The sequence below is a fragment of the Lethenteron reissneri genome, unplaced genomic scaffold (genome assembly GCF_015708825.2).
Source record: "Lethenteron reissneri isolate LAM-NWPU_2019-01 unplaced genomic scaffold, ASM1570882v1 scaffold_121, whole genome shotgun sequence".
In the NCBI taxonomy this organism is placed as follows: Eukaryota; Metazoa; Chordata; class Hyperoartia; order Petromyzontiformes; family Petromyzontidae; genus Lethenteron; species Lethenteron reissneri.
Window position 1 is genome coordinate 252,897 of NW_026890904.1, and position 21,931 is coordinate 274,827.

The 21,931-nt window shown below is 45.1% G+C and overlaps 1 protein-coding gene across 1 annotated transcript in view; it reads right to left on the reverse strand.

Moving 5' to 3' along the window:
- LOC133361727 (uncharacterized) overlaps positions 1–21,931 on the reverse strand; it is a 49,526-nt gene that overhangs the window by 3,195 nt on the left and 24,400 nt on the right. The window contains 1 exon segment of the mRNA XM_061580730.1: positions 13,811–14,790. Within this exon segment, the coding sequence (XP_061436714.1) occupies positions 13,811–14,790 (980 nt within the window).

Genomic DNA, 21,931 nt, shown 5'->3' on the forward strand with positions numbered 1-21,931 from the left:
CATTGTTGCCTTTTTCTACCGAGCTGCACTGAGTGCCTTTGCTCCATCAAACCAATTTTGCAGAGAAAGTGTCAGAGGAAGCGTCAGCTGCAGACAGAAAAAAAGAATATCCAGACCATCTACGTCAGTATCGAGGCACAAAGGAATGCATATATACACAGTCACACATGACTTGCACGTCTATACTCATTCATATATTCATGATAGAGTGAAAAGGATTCCCAAATTCATCACACGGGCACACAATGAGAGGGCAAATGATCAGCCTGGAAGCCCTAGTATCTTCAAAATGAATGTTAACCTAAAACTCCAAGCACACAATTTCGGTTGTCTGGCTACAAAAGGAATATTTATGAAAGCAAAATTCAGCTAACACAGCAAAGGGTGTTGAAAATAATACTATTTGTATTTTGCATAAATGCATAAATTAATGTTCAATCACAACTTAAAGGTGTGAAGCCAGGCTCAGATATCCTTGAATGCTGGGATGAACAGATCTAACTTCAGCTGCATATGTTCAGTGTTAATTTCCTGTTTCCATTCTCGTAAAAAGTTCCAAAGGAAAACAAAAATAAACTATTGTTTTGATTTAACCTCCGTGTTCAATCGAGTTAATATACTTTACGTCAAATACAAACTTGACACTGTAACACACACTGGCATGGTAAAAAAATGGTGGTGTGTTCAGAACCATGCCTGGCCACCTTCATATGCTCCGTAATAATGCTTCCCCACAATAAGTTATGTTTTCACGAATCAATCACGTTTGTTGTCGGCGATAATCAAACTTTAATTGTGATAACACTATATAACACAATTTTTGTTCCTGGGTACTAAGTGTTAATTTTTTTTATTGCTTATGCCTAAAAGTCTAGAAAATGGCTTATTCCCCACAAACATTGCTTTTGTGACCAGAATTATATAAGAACTAAAAAAACGAATTAACCTGTTTTCTCATTGAAAAGAGGTAAATTTCTAAATATCACTGTCCTGGTCACAAAAGCAAAGTTTGTGGGGAATAATAGCCATTTTTTTACTTTGGAGGCAAAAGCAATTAGGAAATAACACAAACTACCCAGGAACAAATTTTTTTTTTGTTACACAGTGGAATAACTGCTCCACCGCTCCCCACATAGATAAACTCTTACATACACATATATTTCACATGAATGCCATGTAAGTGTGGATCACTTGTCAGCAGGTCATGGGAATGATCCAGGTGTCAAGGGAATGATCCAGGTGTCAAGGGATGACTGACTGAGATGATTAACAGATGCACCAGCTGTGCTTCCTCCTGTCTTGCGACATTTCAGGCACCCAGCGTTCCACCCATTCATGTGAGCGTTGCTACTCCAACCTCATTGTTGTTGCAGAGCAAATACCTCCAACTGCCCTGCAGCATACGTCACGGGCCTTTTCTAGAGACCGATCTTGACAGCAGGTCTGATCAACTCCACATTCTCCAATCTCTTCTCTAACCAATGCCATGCCCGTTTAGCTCGTAACATCTGGGCTAACAGAAGATGCTTGAGCATTGTCTGTTTATGCGGAATTAATGACCCAACCAATGCAGCCTCGCCTGCCAAAGTCTCAGATTATATTCAGTACTGATATTTTAGGGCTCTGTAAGGTTTTAATACAATTTTGTTTGGTTCAATAGAGGGGATCATCGCCAGGCCAGCCTTAATTAAAAGCCAGAACAGACAGGCCTTAAAATAAGTTCATATTTTGCATCCACAGAGAAAGGAGTAATATCTGTGGCCAAGAAGAATTACAGCTCTATTCGTTCATTTATTTCAAAATCCTCTTGTCTTGGTGAGGTTTGTGGTGGCAGCACATGCAGTAGGGCAGTCCAGACCTCCCTTTCCCTGGCGACAGACTCTAGCTCTTCCTGGGGAATTCCCAGGCGTTCCCAAAGCCAGTCAAGCGACAATCCCACCAGAATGTCCTGGGCCAGGCCCCTGGGATGTCCCCCAGTGAGACGTGCCTGGTAGAGTTCCAGGGACAGTCTATTGGGGGACTCCTTACAAATATTCTATACATACTCGTAGGTGTAATAAAAGACTCCGTCAGGCACTGCTGGTCTCCGTTTGTCTTTTATTCAAGTTCTTTCTCTGAACCCCACTGGTCTCCTCCGCGGACCAGCGTCGTCTCGCGCACGCCCCGCAGTGCTTCTCCTCAGCACCTCCACTCTTCCTCACACCCCGCTGGTCCTGACAAGGGACCAGCGTCTCCTCTCGCGTGCCACGCACGCTCCTCTCGCGTGCCACGCACGCTCCTCTCGCGTGCCCCGCACGCTCCTCTCGCGTGCCGCGCACGCTCCTCTCGCGTGCCGCGCACGCTCCTCTTGCGTGCCCCGCATGCTCCTCCGTTAGCTCCTCCTCGCGCGCGCCCCACACACGCTCTCCCGTCAGCTCCTTCTCGCGCGTGCCCCGCACGCGCTCTCCCGTCAATCGCTCCGCTTCTCCCCGCTCCGCACACTGCTGGCCGACGGTGTGTTGAAGCCCCATCAGCCACGTGGCTGATGGCGCGGCGGCCACCCAACGTGGTCCCGCTTCTTCACTCCAACAACTCCCCCGATCTCTCCCGGGCTCCCCTCTATATCCTCTCTCCCACGTGACCTTGATTCCTCCCCTTCCGGATCGTCAGATCCGGCCTTCCCATACTGCCCTTCTGGCTCCACCTCCATTCACCTCGCTTCCCATTGGAGCCGAGGTGAACGGCGGCACCTCCCACACGCCCCCCATACCGGGCTCCGCCCCCAATACACCGGGCTGTGTGATTGGGCCAGAGTCCAGCAGCAACCCCATTTACGTTCGCATTACATGACCCCCCTCCCTGATGAAAAATCCAGCCGATCCGGCTGCAATAGGATAAAATAATTAAATTCATAGAAGTAATAATAGAAATAAAATAATAAATCACGTTTCGGAGGCAACACAAGTCTCCATCATCAGGTGGGACCGTCACAACTAGATTTACTGTATCAAGTGAGGCAAAAATTCCAAGATACAAGTTCTTAAATACAAGTTAAGGGGGGAGGAGGGGGGGAGGGGCTTATCTGAATGTGGTAGCCAATGAATGGAACGATTTGGGGGGGGGGCTAAAAGAGAACAACAGGTGCACATGCTCTAAGAGAATGACAGGTGCACATGCTAGAAAAGAACGACAGGTGCACATGTTGTTGTTTTACCCAGTGTTGGTTTACAATCCAAATACAGAAAGGAGAGTACTGTTAAATGCTGGGGATGTCAACACTCGGTAAAGTAGAATAGTACCTGTCAAATAAGATGGTCCAAAATTGTGTAGTTAAATCTTTTTTGCATGGTTAATAACATCTTTCCAATGATTACTCAGTTTGTGCCCATCATCACGGTTGAAATTATGTCTGTTTGTATATCTGGATGGCTTCGTGTACAACCCTTTGATGGTAACCAGAAGGTTTGCAGAGCACCTTTGTCTCGGAAAAGATGAGAGCCAACAGCGTTGTAGCAATGATCGGCAATGGCGAAGACTCAATTTTGCCATGTTTCAGATCTGAATTGTGCTCGCGGACACGATCAGAGACTATTCTTTGGTTCTAGATTTGAAGCTTTCGTGACTGCAAAGATTCATATTCTTAGGTTTTTTTTTGTTAAGTCACGTAAGTAAAACATCAAAATAAAAATAAAATAAAAATAAAAATCACGACGTTTCAGAGGCAACACAAGTCTCCGTCATCAGGTGGGACCGTCACCTCCCTTCAACTTGCTTATAAGGGATTACATCTTGAATCATTGCTTCACTTGATGCAGCTAATTCGGCTGTGACGGTCCCACCTGATGACGGAGACTTGTGTTGCCTCCGAAACGTCGTGATTTTTATTTTATTTTTATTTTGATGTTTTACTTACGTGACTTAACCGAAAAAACCAAAGAATATTCTTTGGTTCTTTCGGTAAAGTCACGTATAAAGATAAAATAATAAATTAAATTATAGCATACTACGACGTTTCGATTGCAACACAAGCAATCTTCATCAGGTATAAAAGAAATAGCAACAAAAATCTAACCAGAAAACTATAGACAGACATACAAGCAGACAGACATCACAAAGACACACAGAGAGAGAGAACACGTATCAGCACAAAGAGAGAGGTCGTTTCTGTGACGAGGCCTTAAATATAGAGAGGGGGCGGGGGCGGAGAGAGGGAGGGGGCAGAGAAAAAATTAGCATGTCAATGAGTGGACGACGACGTGGTACGGTAAGCAAGACGACGACGTGGTACGGTACGCAAGCTTGAAAATTAGGAGAAAGACACACTAAAATTAAATAACCTAGTAAAATATCGAAATGTAATGTAATGCAACACAGAGAGTCGGTCAACACACAATTAACGCATAGCCCGGTTGATTATGTATTTCAAAGATTGCTAAGTTAGAATTTAAGTGTGAAAATTCCAAAGAGAGGACACAGGCAGAGAGAGAAAACAAAAAAGCCAGAGAGAGAGAAAAAAGATCAGAGACATGACGTTTCGTTTCCCCAATGTAACAATAACCACAGCTGCAACTCAGTTTATAGACTCCAGGGTATTGCAAGTCAGGAATGCCATCCTTCACAGATGGAATTAGATTACGGATTTTATGTATTGTACTGAATCGGACTTGGATCTTATGTTTGTTAAGAATTTTGGAGATCTTTTTGGTCACGCCTGCTATGTATGGCAACGTGATAGTTTTGATCAGAGTTTCAAGTGGCTGTTTCTGTATGGTGGGAGAAACAGCTTGGTGGATGGTGCGGTCAGAGTATCCGTTCATCCTGAGGGCCCGATGTACATGTCTTAACTCACTGGCCAGGTGGTGTTCGTCAGCAATGCCATGAGCTCTGTGGTATAGCGTTTTGATGAGAGAATTCTTTTGAGATGGGTGGTGGTGGGAATCAGGTTTCAAGTAGGAATCTGTGTGGGTGGCTTTCCTGTAGACAGAATGTACCAAGGATGCGGTCTCCTCTCAAACTCAGGTCTCCTCTCAAACAGAATATCTAAGAATGGTAATTTGCCATCTTTCTTCACTTCCATGGTGAATCTGATGGATGGGTGTCTGGAATTGATGTGGTCCAAGAAGTGGTTCAATGCTGGGAGGCCATGTGGCCAAATGACGAAAGTGTCATCCACATACCTCTTCCACAGGGAAGGACACAGGGTGGATGTCTGGATGGCGTCTGATTCAAACTTTTCCATGAACATATTGGCTATCACTGGTGACGAGGGGGAGCCCATAGGGGTACCCTCATTCTGTTTGTAGAAGGTGCCAATCCAGGTAATATAAGTGTTGGTGAGGCAATGCCTAACCAGTGCAGGTACATCAGAATTCAATCCATGTTGGACCAGGTCTTCAATTATTGTTAGGGTTTCGATTTAAAGCTTTCGTGACTGCAGGGATTCATCTTCTTGGTTCTTTCGGTAAAGTCACGTAGAATGGAAATAATAAAATAATAAAAATAAAACATAATAAAATTCTCACGACATTTCGGCCACAACGCAAGCAGACGTCCTCAAGTGAAGAACAGGTCTGTCGATAAGACAGAGTCTGAATGACACGTCCTGGGCTTGGAACGTCTATTTAAGCTGGGAGGGAGGAGGAAGAGCGCCTTGACAAAATAATTTGCATATCAAGAGGAATTTTAGCATATTTATGTAATATTACACTATGTATTATTCTACCCACCCTACTGCACACCACACTGCTGCATATTCACCATACAACTACGACACCATGTATTACCTTGTACATTGTATTAAACATTACAATTTTATACTATTTATTATTATACAATCCGCTATACACTATACCATTGACCGTCGCGTGAAAGATACTAAGAGGAAGCAGCCAAATATGTCAATGGGAGAGTGGTGGTTGGAGACTTGCAGCGGAGCAAAGAATCCATTCCCTGCGGAGAATACAAGATATATAGTCAATGCCAGTGAGTGGAACGCGGTCTGAAAGTCACTGTAAACGTGAACACAATCAGTTAAGATCCGAAATGGTTTATTACGTCCTTCCAATGATTACTGAGCCAGAATCCATCTTCTCGGTTAAAATTGTCTCTGTGTTTGTATATGTGGATCGCCTCATGAACGAATCTCTCATGGTAGCCAGATGGCTTGCAGAGAACCTCTGTCTTGGAGAAGTCAATGTCATGTGAGCCCACTGAATTGTAACAGTGATCTGCCACGGCTGAGGTGTTTGTCCTACCGTGTTTCAAGTCTGCTTTATAAATAGTATAAAATTGTTACATTTAATACAATGTACAAGGTAATACATGTTGTCGTAGTTGTATGATGAATATGCAGCAGTGTGGTGTGTAGTAGGGTGGGTAGAATAATACATAGTGTAATATTATAAGGTGGTGTATAGTAATCACAAGTAGTACTAGTCGCATATCTGCATTTCCCATAAATATGCCAAAATTCGTAGTTGTATGGTGAATATGCAGCAGTGTGGTGTGCAGTAGGGTGGGTAGAATAATACATAGTGTAATATTACCTAAATATGCAAAAATTCCTCTTGATATGCAAATTATTTTGTCAAGGCGCTCTTCCTCCTCCCTCCCAGCTTAAATAGACGCTCTAAGCCAGGGGTCCTCAAACTTTTTAAACAGGGGGCCAGTTCACTGTCCCTCAGACCGTCGAAGGGCCGGACTATAGTTAAAAAAAACTATGAACAAATTCCTATGCACACTGCATATATCTTATTTTGAAGTGAAGAAACAAAACGGGAACAAATACAATATTTAAAATGAAGAACAAGTAAAGTTAAATCAACAAACTTGCCAGTATTTCAATGGGAACTATGGGCCTGCTTTTGGCTAATGAGATGGTCAATGTCCGGTTCCATATTTGTCACTGCTAGTCGTAACAAGTGATGCAAGTGTGCATCCGTTAGTCTACATCTGGTTGGAGATTTCAAATGTTTCATTCTGGAAAAAGTCTGTTCACAGACATAAGTGCTGCCAAAGATGGTTGCCATTTTGAGTGCATGGTTCCAGAGATGAGGATATGTCTCAGAGGGGAGAGATGCATAGAAATTATGAAGGCTGCTTGACTTGAATGCGTTTTTCAGAGAGTCACAATTCTGCAGTTCAGCCAGTTCCATTTGGTAAATTGTATCCACATTTTCAATGTCGATAGAAAATGGGTTATGGAAAAGCTGTATGTCCTGTTCATGGAGATGAAGCTCTTTAAATCTAAATTGGAACTCCTTTTGCAATTTTTCCAGTGAATCCACACATGTTTTGTTTGGGAATGCAACCAATGGTTTTTCCGCTAACAGATTTTGAGTTGTGGGGAGATGGCAGAAGTTTTCCTCCTTCACTTGTTTGATGAGGAGGCCTAATTTTACTTCAAATGCTTTGACATGTGATTGCATATCACAGATGAGCTTCCCCTTTCCTTGAAGTTGCACATTGAAACTGTTGAGTAGCTCTGTTACATCTGTCAGAAAGGCAAGGTGCCATTTCCATTCTGCATCATTGAGCTCTGGTACTTCTTTGTTTTTTGAAAGCAGAAAAGCTGTAATCTGTGGAAGTAAGTCATAGAAACGTTTCAAAACTCTCCCTCGACTCAGCCAACGGACTTCTGTGTGGTACAGAACATCTTCATAGTCAACATTTAGCTCAGGCAGAAATTCCTGAAATTGTCTGTGGTTTAGTGCATGAGCTCTAATGAAGTTAACACAAGATACCACAATTTTCATAACAGAGTCCCACTTCAGTGATTTACTACACAGCGCTTGTTGGTGGATGAGGCAGTGTATGGCTATTGGATGATAATGGTTATGTTTGTCCATCTCTTGGTTAATGCGAGCAATTACTCCTTTCTTAGACCCCACCATGCTAGGAGCACCATCAGTTGTCACACTGGCTAGTTTAGCCCAGTTCAGCTCCAAACCATTCACAGTTTGGCAAACCTTTTCATAGATGTCCTCTCCAGTAGTTGTTCCTTTGATGCTTTGCAGTGCAGCAAGCTCTTCTGTGACTTCGAAATAGTCATTCGTCCCACGAATAAAAATTAGAAGTTGTGCAGAATCACGAACATCATTTCTTTCGTCGAGTGCCAAGGAAAAATAGGAAAGTTTTTTTGTAGAGTTTTGCAAATGCTGATGCAAATTGTCTCCCATTTCTTCAATCCTCCGTGTAATTGTAGGTTCTGAAAGACTCACTGTACTAAATAAATCGGCCTTCTCTGGACACATCTCTTTGGCAACAGAAAGAAGGCATTCTTTAACAAATTCTCCCTCCACGAATGGTCTGCCAGTGCACGCTATTAGCTTGGCAACTTGAAAACTTGCTCGCAGTGATGAAATATTTAGCTGCTTCTGCTTCACAAAAGTATTTTGCGGAGTTGTTAATGTATTTTTCAGTTTTAATATTTTATCTTTTCTCACTTCTCCGACCAAACAATCATATTTATCTTTATGTTGAGTTTCATAGTGTCGACGTAAATTGTATTCTTTGAACACAGACACTATATTCTGGCATATCAGACACACAGCTCTTTCCTTGTACTGCATGAAAAAGTAATCATAAGTCCACTGTTCTTTGAATATCCTACACTCCGAGTAAATTTTTCTCTTTCTTGACATCTTTGTTTCCTAGGGAGTCAAAATTGCTATTAGTAAAATACCAATATATATATACAGCGCTACAAAAACAATATACCAGCTATAACTTTGCCCACACAGAGACATACAGACTACACTGCCCATCAAAACAGTCTGATTGGGGGAACTCCGCTTTAACCCCAGGCTCACACTGGTGCGGGTGCCATTATAAAGTTAATTACACCTGCAGTTTTGTTCACAGATCGCAGTGCGATCTGCGAACTCGCATAGGAATCTGATCGCATGGGGGAGAAGACCCAAGCGATCCGATTCCACTGCAGGAAAAAAGAAGGCACATGTGCCTTTTTTCTTCCGAATCTAATGCAAGTTCAGCCATACAAGCATATGGCTGAACTCGCACTGCTCAGAGATTGCAACAGTATGAACCGGGGCTTACACAACATACAACATATAACCTCATACAACTGAATAGCAATCAGAATATAAATGCACTTACTGTCATTTAAATTGGGTTTCCTACTCCTCGGCTGTCTGTCACTGACCAGCACGGGAAAACAGCAGGCAGCTCCTCCAGATATCAGAGATCACTCTGTTATTATCCCTCTATCATTTACTCAGCGGTGCGTGTGCTGGGGATCTACATCCCCAGCACACAGGAATATCACTGGGAGTGGAGCCGAGGGGCAAGTGAGGGAGCTGAGGGAGAGAGAGCCAGTCAAGCGCAGCCAGGGGAGGGCTGGCAGCCTTAGGCCTGGGGGGCAAGTCCAGTCAATTGGCCCATTAAACCATTCACCAGCGCAGCCCAATGAGTGCCCACCGCCGCAGCTCAATCAGTGGCCACCGCCGCAGCTCAATCAGTGCTCACCAGCGCAGCCAAATCAGTGCTCGCCACCGCAGCCCAATCAGTGCCCACCACCGCAGCTCAATGAGTGCTCACCAGCGCAGCCCAATTAGTGCTCACCAGCGCAGCCCAATTAGTGCTCACCAGCGCAGCCCAATTAGTGACCATGGGCCGGATAAATGTCCTCGGCGGGCCGCATGTGGCCCGCGGGCCGTAGTTTGAGGACCCCTGCTCTAAGCCCAGGACGTGTCATTCAGACTCTGTTTTATCGACAGACCTGTTCTTCACCTGAGGACGTCTGCTTGCGTTGTGGCCGAAACATCGTGATAATTATTTTATTATGTTTTATTTTTATTATTTTATTATTTCCATTCTACGTGACTTTACCGAAAGAACCAAGAAGATATTGTTAGGGTGTCAGGTACTGGGACTTTGGTAAACAGAGATACCACATCAAAACTGACGAGGATATAGTCAGGAGATAGTGTCATGTCCTTGACCATAGAGACCAATTGGGTTGAGTTAAGTACTGTTGAAGAGGTCTTGCCAGAGAAGGGAAGCAACATTAGCAAAAACGAACACTCTGAACTCGCGAACCTAAAAAAGAGAGATGATATAGTCATCCTCTCGACAGACAAGGGCAATGCCACGGTCATCATGGATAACGAATTATACAACAACAAAATCCTGGACCTACTTAATGATGGGAGTTTCTACAAAATTAAAAGCGATCCTACTAACAGCCTAACGAAAAAAACTAACAATATCATCACGAGTTCGACTTCCCTAATCGAACCAACCAAACGTCCAACTCTAAAACCCTCGGCTGCAAGACCTCCCAGACTCTATGGCCTTACCAAGATCCATAAAGAAGGCACCCCGCTACGACCCATCGTGTCCACGATCAACTTTCCTACCTACAAACTAGTGTAGGAGCTACTGCTCCATCGATTCCTCTCTGTGAGACCTAACTCTTGGCTGATCCCTTAGCCACCTTGTTCATTCAAACACCCTCCTCGTGCCTTCCCTCAAACATTGGTAATAACTACCCGCACACTACTATTCAACTCCGTGCACGCTCTAGAAATCGCATGGCAGCTGGGGGTCGGAGGTCGGAGGGCCGTGGCATTGCTCGCACACGCGCGCCGCCGTGAGCGGGTGATAACGCTCGTCTAAAGGGGCCGTGGAACAGGTGTTTGCGGTGGGTGTGAGCCCTCACGCAGCACGCGTCTCAACACTGACCACCCACGTTATGAGCGCACCCCCGTGGAGCACTGACTACACACGCTGTGAGCGTACGTACACACAGCCCCGCGCGCGTTCACACTCTCGTCGAAACCACTTGAGGCTACGATTAGTTATTACTGCGTTGCCTCTCCTTCAATAAAACGCGACACCTCCCCTCATACAGCCCCGCGCAGCACTCACACGCTGTGAGCGTACGTACACACAGCACCGCGCGCGCTCACACTCTCGTCGAAACCACACGAGGTTGCGCTTAGTTATTAATGATTTATTACCGGCCGACTATGATTCACTGTTAAGTCAGTAAGGATCGACAAGGCAGGCCTACACTATCGCCCAAGGGTCTGTACCCGATATATCTAATTTGATGGGCTCTAAGCGGTTTTGGTTTTTCTAGCCTCAATCCCAATACTCCTTTCCCTCTTACTCACGGTTAGATGCGCATGGCATTCCGTTGGTCTCGTCCTCGCCGCTCACCTCGACGCGTCCCACGGACGTTCGAGTGGCCGAGCTGGAAGCCGTCCTGAACGCTGACTTTTTGGAGTAAGAGAGCATTTTACCTCTCTGCGCCCTCTTTTTATCCTCAACCTACATCAAAGAACGCCGACCCGAGCGCCTTTTCGGCCAATCAGGTCGCCACGCCCGTTCAGCCGCATTCCGGTTTCTCTAACAATGGGTCCCCCGCCGATTGCGGCGCCGGCGGTGATCCATGGGCGCCTTTGTTATGCCAATCAGCCGCGGTTTCCGTAACAAAGGCTCGCCGCGGCTGCTGCGTGGCGGCAGTCCTCGCGCACACCTGCCACGCTAATCAGCCGTACCCCCCCTCCTTGGCTTTCCCTTCTTTCGTGGCTGTGGCCCCCTGCCGGCCTTGTCGATACGTGTGTGTGGGGGGGTGCGTTTCAACCGTGGTGGCTGGACAGCCCCCACCATGACCATGCAATCTCAACTCGGGTCACAGCGCCGCGGTGCGAACCAGCATCGGGGGAGGTCGCCCAATTCCCTGGCCGCAGGAAACCGTGAAGATTATCCCTATGAGGGCTTTCGGGTAAAAACCTGCCGGCCAGGAGACCTCCCCTTGGCGCTCTATGTGGGAAAATGTGTGAGGATGTGTTTATGTGGGGGGTGGTGAGGGGGAAGCGGGGTCGGCCCCGTCGCTTGGTGGTGGCGAGGTCGTAGATGGGGCGCCCGCCGAGCGGCTCCGCGGCGGCGGCATCACACTAGCCCGTTTTCTATCAGACACTCTTGCTTCCCTGAAAACGAGCGGTGGAGCTCAAGTGGGCTATGCCTGGTAAAATAAAAGTAAAACAAAGTTTCAAAGTTGTGAGCCAGGTGAAGACAAATTAAATTTAAGCAGAGAATTAAAGCAAATGCAATCAGGCGAGGGCAGGAGGCAAGGCCCCGCATGGCTAGGCCCTGCGTTGTAATGTTCCAACCTGGACATCGATTCCATACTCGCTGCTACTCAATTGATATCCCTACGAAGGAGGAGCGAGGCTCTACCTGGGTTCACAACAACCAAAACAACCACCACCACAAAAACCACCACAACCACCACGACGTTAACTTCTCACCTCGGATCTCAGTGAGCGTGCGCGGAGCAGCAGCTACCTGGTAACTCGTGACGTCATGCGGCAGCAGGTGACATGACGTCACTTGCGGGGTTCACACAATCCCCTCCCCCAACAAGCAGCAGGGTAACTGAATATATTATGTTAATGAGAGGGGCCCATGTCAGGTGATGGTGCTTGGCTGCTGAAACCGTCCCAAATAAGCATTTTACTGGAACGGAAATCGGCAGATGTGACGTCACGCTCAAAATCCGGGTGGAGGGGGATGGGCGGGGTAAATACCTCGGTGACATGACGTCACTAGTAGGGGACACCTCCCCCTCGCGCCGAGTTAATGAGTGGTGACGTCAGAGAGCGAGATCAGGGTTAGAGTTCAAGTTTATTTAGATTCCATTTCGATGGCTCCCTCTCTTGAACAGAGACCCCTTGGGTGCGTGAGCTCAACAAAAACAACGTGAACATTATTGTGTGCGTGAACATTGTGTGTGTACACTGTTTGTTGGCGCAGTCGGGGGCACAGGTGGTGCATTGGCCAGTCATCTCAGTCGACCCATGACACCTGGGTCTGCCACGTGCACATAGCCTGGCACAAGCGTCGTGGTGACGTCACCACCACTTTGTGGCGAATGGCGGTTGTTACTGTGTATACACTGTGCGTGTACAGACTGTTTGTATACTGTATAGGTAAACTTTGTGTACGCTGTGTACATGGTGTGTGTAGACCTTGTGGGTACACTGCGTGTGTACACTGTGTGGGCGGTCCGAATCAGTCGGGCGGCATTATATTTTCAACGACTGCGCTATGCTGTGTTGAAGCGTCCTGGTCTGTCGCTCCGGTTCTTCTCGGCCAGTCATGCCCTCCCTTCTGTAGGCATGTGAAACGTGGACCCCTCTAAATGGAACATCTGCGCCAGTTAAAAACATTGAGGCTGTCATGCCTACACTCAGATTGAGGGAAGCCAAGTGGTAGCACATTCTCTATTTATTGCAGAGGTTCAAGGTTCAAATCCCACAGGCACGCCTGGCTACTCCAGCAACATTAAACCAAATATGCACCGTCTGCTTAACAGTGGATGTAAAACATACTATTGTCATTCAAAACGCATAGGTCATTGCATGTTGGTGTCATGGTCAATATTTGGGCAATTCCAAACATTATCCAGAAATTACATAACGGAGATTACACATCAATCATCACCCCCTACTGACAGACTCATGTCCACATGCAGGATAGAGCAGGGTCACCTTATGACACAGAGGTAGCTGCCACTTGGGGGTGCTCTTCGAGTGTCTGTGATGAGATATGAAACAACCGAGTTGCTGAAGCAATTAAGCAAGCACCATATCAATGCAAATATGAATATAACAGTGGAATACTTGGGAGCTTATTGGCTCTTGCTCCTGATTATTCATCTACCCAACCCACAGGTCCACAAATACTGGTCGCTCTTACTCTGCAGGTTGAACCCAGGAATTGAGTGTTCGACTTCACGTTCTTTTCATTAAAGGCCTGTGACAAAGGTGCATCTATTGGAGCTTCATTGTCTCAAGCTTACACATCGACCGGGTCTCTATTTGACTTTGTATTGTCTAAGAAGTCCACCCACACCTCCACTTCCACAAACTGCTGGGAGTTGCCTCCCTCTGCCTTACAGTCAGAAATCTCCTCCTGCTTCACGTTGCCTCCATCGATGTGAAGGTCCGATTTTGGGGTTGAATCTTCATCTTCACAGTTGACCATCACTTCTTTGCTCTTCACCATCAATTCTACACATTTCATCTTCACTTCTTCGCTCTTCATCACTTTTTCACATTTCACCTTCGCCTCTTCACATTTCACCTTCGCCTCTTCACATTTCACCTTGATACCTTTAAAAGTGTCCAAGCTGGGATTTAGTTCTGGTTTCATGAGGGATGGGCTGATTGCAGCACTTTGACTTTCACAAGCCGATTTCAGACTCCACTCCTTGGGGATCTTCTGATGATTGTATGTCCTCCGGTGTCTTTTAAGATTTGATGACCGTGCAAACGCCTTCCCACACAGAGTGCACCTGAAGGGTTTCTCTCCTGTGTGTGTTCTCTGGTGGCAATTAAGACCTGATGGACATGCAAATGCCTTCTCACACAAAGTGCATTGGAAAGGTTTCTCTTCCGTGTGTGTTCTCTGGTGTTGTTTAAAATTTGATAAGTCTGCAAAAGCCTTCCCGCACAAAGTGCACCTGAAGGGTTTCTCTCCTGTGTGTGTTCTCTGGTGTGATACAAGATTAGATGACTGTGAAAACGCCTTCCCACACACACTGCACTTGAAGGGTTTCTCTCCTGTGTGTATTCTCTGATGTTTTTGAAGACATGATGACCATGCAAATGCCTTGTCACAAAGAGTGCACCTGAAGAGTTTCTCTCCTGTGTGAGTTCTCTGGTGCTGTGTCAAATGGCCAGGACGATCCGTGCTGTATGCACACTGGTCGCATTGGTGCCTTTTTGTACCGAGCTGTGCTGAGCACCTTTGCTCCATCAGACCAAATCTGCAGAGGAAGCGTCAGCTGCAGACAGAAAAAAGAGAATATCCACACCATCTACGTAAGTATCGAGGCACAGAGGAATACATATATACACAGTTACACATGACTTACACGTCTATACTTATTCATATGTTCATGAAATAGTGAAAAATATTCCCAAATTCATTACACGGGCTGTTATGACAAACACTGAGTGGGCAAATGGTCATAAATATGCCTGGAAGCCCTAGTCTCTTCAAAATGAATGTTAACCCAAAACTCCAAGCACACAATTTCGGTTGTCTGGCTAGAAAATAAATATTTATAAAAGCTAAATTCGGCTAACAAAGCAAAGGGTGTTGAAAATAAAACTGTTTGTATTATGCAGAAATGCATAAATTAATGTTCAATAGCAACTTAGAGGTGTGAAGCCAGTCTCAAATTTCAGCTGCATATGTGCCGTGTTAATTTCCTGTTTGCATTCTTAGAAAAAGTTGCAGAGGAAAACTAAAATAAACTATTATTTTGATTTAACCTCCGTGTTCAAAAGAGTTAATATATTTCGATTTAAAGCTTTCGTGACTGCAGGGATTCATCTTCTTGGTTCTTTCGGTAAAGTCACGTAGAATGGAAATAATAAAATTAGAAAAATAAAACAGAATAAAATAATTCTCACGAATGTTTTGGCCACAACGCAAGCAGCCATCCTCAGGTGAAGAACAGGTCTGTCGATAAGACAGAGTCTGAATGACACGTCCTAGGCTTGGAGCGTCTATTTAAGCTGGGAGGGAGGAGGAAGAGCGCCTTGACAAAATAATTTGCATATCAAGAGGAACTTTTAGCATATTTATGGGAAATGCAGATATGTGACTAGTACTACTTGTGAAATGCGTAGGTTTGGCGGGGGATTTAAAGTCATGTTTTGCCCGTGCATTATACAGGACCAGCAGCATCAAAGGGAGGGGATAGGGGGAAGCATTAATAAAGGGAAGGAATGTTAACACTATGTAGCTGCAGCAACCAAACCACCACGTAAACAACCAAAATATAAACTACATAGTATCATCAGTATACTAAAAATACTCTCCAATAAGCTGGTGAATATGCAGCAGTGTGGTGTGCAGTAGGGTGGGTAGAATAATACAGTGTAATATTACAATGTATAAGGGTGGTGTATAGTAATACAGTATGTGGTTTAATGTTGGGTTTGTCTGTGGCAGTATGTAGTACGGGGTAGACCCGTGTGATGTGGGAGAATAAAGTTTGGCTTGAGGCGTGTTATATTTTTTGCGACATAGAATTGTGGTGTATTACTTACTGTTGGTAGCTCAGCTTATTGGAGAGTATTTTTAGTATATTGATACTATGTAGTTTATACTTTGGTTGTTTAATTGGTGGTTTGGTTCCTGCAGCTACATACTGTTAACATTCCTTCCCTTTATTAATGCTCCCCCCTATCCCCTCCCTTTGATGCTGCTGGTCCTGCATATTGCACGGGCAAAACTTGACTTTAACCCCCTGCCAAACCTCCTACGCATTTCACAAGTAGTACTAGTCGCATATCTGCATTTCCCATGAATATGCAAAAAATTCCTCTTGATATGCAAATTATTTTGTCAAGGTGGTCTTCTTCCTCCCTCCCAGCTTAAATAGACGCTCCAAACCTAGGACGTGTCATTCAGACTGTCTTATCGACAGACCTGTTCTTCATCTGAGGACGGCTGCTTGCGTTGTGGCCGAAACGTCGTGACAATAATTTTATGTTTTATTTTTATAATTTTATTATTTCCATTCTACGTGACTTTACCGAAAGAACCATGAAGAAGAGTTAATATACTTTACTGCAAATACAAACTTTATACTGTCACACACTGGCATGGTAAAAAGATGGTGGTGTGTCCAGAACCATGCCTGGCCACCTTCATCTGCTCAGTATTAATGTTTCTCTCACTTCACCAATTAATTAATTGAGGATAAATCAACATAGCCGAGACCCACAAGAAGTTACGTTTTAACTTATCAATTAGGTTTGTTGTCTGAAATAATCAAACTCTAATTATTGATTTCATAATACAATCATAATACTATGTAACACAATTTTTGTTCCTGCGTACAAAGTGTTTTTTTTTTATTGCTTATGCCTAAAAAGTATAGAAAATCGCTATTATCCCCCACAAACTTTGCTTTTGTGACCAGGACTTTACGTGAACGAAAAGACACAAATTCGCCCGTTTTATCATTGAAAATAGGTACATTTCTAAATATCACTGTCCTAGTCACAAAAGCAAAGTTTGTGGGGAATAGCATTTTCTGTACTTTTGAGGCATAGGCAATTAGGAAATAACTACCCAGGAACAACACATTTTTTTGTTACACAGTGTAATAACTACGCCACCGCTCCCCACATAAATGAACTCTTACAGATGTAGTGACATAGCGGGATGTCACTGTGTAGTGCCGGCCCTAGAGAAACACGGCGTGCGGTGTAACGACATCGCGGATACCACGATGGTGGGTGTAGTACTGGCCCTAGACTGGCTCGGTGAGCGCTGACTGCTAGCGCAGGATGGCACCACGCTTGGCATGCAGTGCCGGCCCTACAGGATAGGGTGTGGGAATGCCGGCCGTAGGAATGAGGTTACAAAAGGCCATGGCACTCTGGTTGACCCGAAAGGGCACAAAGGGGACCAAAGTGGGGGTTTGGGGTGGTCACGTGGTCGGGGTCCAGATCCTGCTCGAGGATACTGGAAGGTGGTCGTGGCCAAAGGCGGAGCCAGCCACACCGCAGAGAATATAAGCCGGGTCCCCCAGAGGGACCGGCGTTGTTGTTCAATCTGAAGAAACCTTCGTCTAAGTTCCACCAAGTCTACAACACGTGGAACTGGACCCGAGCCATGGTCCCGTCCGTAGTAGCTCGTTACGTTGTAATTAGTGCAGTTAGCCTGGTGGTCACCACCACAGGTTGTTATTCTGTTAAGGGGCAGTTACCCCGTGTGTTGGTGTTAAATAAATGTGTTGCCTCCAAGTGTACATCTGCGACTCAGTTGAACTCACGACACATACATTTCACATGGATGCCATGTAAGTGTGGATCACTTGTCAGCAGGTCATGGGAATGATCCAGGTGTCAAGGGATGAATGACTGAGATGATTGACAGATGCACCAGCTGTGCTTCCCACTGTCTTGCTGCATTTTAGACACCCAGCATTCCACCCATTCAAGTGAGCATTGCTCCTCCGAACTCACTGTTGTTGCAGAGCAAATATCTCCAACTGCCCCGCAGCATATATCACGGGCCTCCTCCACAGAGGCCGATCATGACTCCTGGTACCAGTCATCAGCAGGTCTGATCACCTCCACATCCTCCAATCTCTTCTCAAGCCAATACCATGCTTGTTTAGCTCATAACACCTGGACTAACAGAAGATCCTTGAGCATGCTGTCTGTTTATGCGGGATTAATGACCCAACCAATGCAGCTTGGCCTGCCAAAGAGACTCGCTGATTATATTCTGTACTGATATTTTAGGGATCTATAAGGTTCTAATACAATCTTGTTTGGTTCAATAGAGGGGATCATAGGCTGGCCAGTCTTAATTATAAGCCAGAACAGACAGTCCTTTAAATAAGTTAATATTTTGCATCCACAGATAAAGGAGTAATATCTGTGGCCAAGAAGACTCACAGCTTTGTTCGTTCGTTTATTTCTAAATCCTCTTTGTCTTGGTGAGGGTTGTGGCGGCAGCACATTGAGTAGGGCAGTCCAGACCTCCCTTTCCCTGGCGACAGACTCTGGATCTTCCTGGGGAATTCCCAGGCATTCCCAAGCAAGCCAAGAAACATATTCCCACCAGCATGTCCTGGTCCTGGCCCGGGCCCCGGGGACGTCCCTCAGTGGGACGTGCCCGATAGAGTTCCAGGGGCAGTCTATTGGGGGGCCTCGTTACAGATATTATATATTGATATCACTCGTGGAATGAGGCCTGGTGGCTCGGTGACCCACGTAACCCATTTGGACCCAGCCTGGAATGGCTGCGTGGCACCGTCCTGTGCGCCCACCATCCACAGTACGAAGAGTGAGAGGCAGGTGCGATGCCAGTATGCAAGGGAGAAGGATGGTCTCAGACTAGTCCTTGGTGATGGACACTCACAGCTTTGTTTGGTGCAAAAGTCCAGGCAGCTTCCACGCAGTGTTACACAGTCTAATGAAAGAATGCTGCTCGACTAATTTTAAGTGAGACTTTGGCTGCCAAACCAGAGCTGGTCGTGAACACATTAACCAGGTATGGGAACTCCTCCACCACTTTTAGAACTGCCTGATTACTCATGAAGAGTTGAGCAGGTACAGTGTTGTATGAAATCAAATTCCCAGGCAGATGATTTATTTTTGTGGAACATACGAAAGGCCCCATTTCATGATGGAATTATCCAGCCACAGAACAAGATTCTCTAACCCCATCTCATTGAGTAGCCATTACCAGACCATCAGCAGATATAACATGGTTGACCAGGGAACGATCCCTTAACTATAACCAGGCATCGATGCGCGTATAATTTTAACCGTAACAAATGCTATTTATTTATATGGCCATTGAGAGCTTCTCAAACGACAATTATTGAAGATGCTCTGTAATGTAATGCATGGGGCCGGAGTGAATTTCTGTCACAAGTCAAGTTGAACAGGAAATGACTCCTGGTCACGCAGCTTGAGATGAGCTTTCCCAAAATCATAAAAATCATCAAAGAATGTGAGCAGAGGCAGAGACATAAAAAACAAAGAACCCAAAGCCCCAAGCCTCTATATGGTACTATATGCCTTAATTACATCAATAAAGCAGATATCTAGTTTCTGCTGAAAATCGGCACTCCTCAGCCCCTTGAATATAGAGGTTACGATCTGGGAAAGTGCCTCGCAAAGCCAAAAGTGCGATATTCAATACTTAAGCCTTACCTAAATAATGGCATGAGGTAAAAGGAAAATAAAAAAAAACTAAACAATTGAAATGAACATTGAGAAACCATACACAAAAAAACTTGCAAAACAAAATATGGGAAAATCTATATGAAGCAAACTTTGTGCATGTGAACGTTTTTTTGGGAACCAAATTGTACAAACACCACCAGATGGCAAAACATCCAACATTGTCTATCCTGAAGCTCTCCAAGGGCAACATATTTAAAAGTTGTCCTCATTATGAAACAAACAAGCCCTGCTATTGTATAACACAACCACAAAACCGTGACAATATACGCACATTTACCGACTTCATTGGCAGAATTAAATAATTATAATAAAGCCAGCATGGCAAGACATTACTCTTAATGTTTGATTACTGAGACCTGAGCTAAGCCGGGAAACTTAGTTATTACTGGATACTATACTTCCGATAAAGTTTGTGCGTGAGTGGGGAGCGGTAGTGCAACGGTTAGCGTGCTGCGCTATTAACCCAACGAGCCGATTTATATTCCCACAGAGCCAAGCCACAACATTTGGCTGTCTGATGAAGCTGGTTGTAATTACTGTCAAAACGTTGTACTCAGATGGTAAATGTTGTGGCTTGGCTCTTCAACACACCGATATGCTGTACTAGTACACTACACTATTATACACTACTATACAATACACTACACACTAGTGCTGTACTAGTGACGCATTGGCCACGTTCTGTTTACGTGATAAACCCTTACTAATTGGCTGTGTCGGATGGTGGCGGGGTTAACGGCACATTTATTCATTTAGGCGATGTAGCCCAAACAAACCTGTATTATGGCTGTATATTTGGAGTTTGCGTATCTCTCTCTCTCCGTGGTCACGTGGACTTTCCTCCGGATCCTGCGGTTTTCCCTGCACATTTAGAGTCAACATTACCACGCGTTAAGAGTATTTGACCGATAAACATTTCCACACGTTGAAAAGTCCCCCCATGTGTTGTGGGCAGGTCGCTTCTGAAAACGAGCGGTGTAGCTCAAGTGGTCTATGCCTGGTAAAATTAAAAAACAAAGTTTCAAAGTAGTGAGCCAGGTGAAGACAAATTAAACTTAAGCAGAGAATAAAAGCAAATGCAATCAGGCGAGGGCAGGAAGCAAAGCCCCGCATGGCTAGGCCAACCGTTGTAATGTTCCAACCTGGACATCGATTCCATACTCGCTGCTACTCAATTGATATCACTACGAGAGGGAGAATGAGCCAGGCTCTACCTGGGTTCACAACAAAAACAACCACAACAACCTCCACGATGTAAACTTCTCACAACGGATCTCCGTGCGCGGAGCGTGCGCAGAGCATAAGCTTCCTGGTATGTCGTGACGTCATGCTCCAGCAGGAGGTGACATGACGTCACTTGCGGGGTTCACACAATCCCCTCCCCGAGCGAGCAGCAGTGTAACTAAATAAATTATATTTCGATTCAAAGCTATCGTGACTAAAGGGATTCATATTCTTGGTTCTTTCGGTAAAATCACGTAAAAGGGAAATAATAAAATAATAAATATTTAATTCTCGACGTTTCGGCCACAACACAAGCAGCCGTCCTCAGGTGAAGAAGAGAGCTGTCGGAAAAACAGCGTCTCAATGAACGCTGCTAAGCTTGGCACCGTCTTTTCACCTGGGTGGGAGGAGCAGAGTGCCTTGACAAAGGCGTTACATATCAACAGAGGAATTTAGCATATTGACGCTAAAGAACTGCAACTACCCGACTACCATACAATAAACCGACGTGAAAACAACTAAATATAAACTACATCAATATAATCAATGTACTCAATATACTATCCAATAAGCTGAGCTATTAACATTAAGTAACTGGGTATCCACTACACTATATAATGACTACCAAAACTGCTTTGTCAAGGTGCTCTGCTCCTTTCACCCAGCTGGAAAGAGGCTGCCAAGCTTCGCAGCGTTCATTGAGACGCTGTTATTTCCGACAGCTCTCTTCTTCACCTGAGGGCGGCTGCTCGTGTTGTGGCCGAAACGTCGAGAATGTTACTTGTATTATTTTATTATTTCCCTTCTACGTGACTTCACCGAAAGAACCAATAATATGAATAAATTATGATAATGTGCCGGGCTCATTAACACTTAGTGACGAATGGCGGTTGTTGTTTTTGTTACTGTGTGTGTACAGGCTGTTTGTATACTGTGCGGGTACACTGTGTGTGTACACCTTGTGGGTT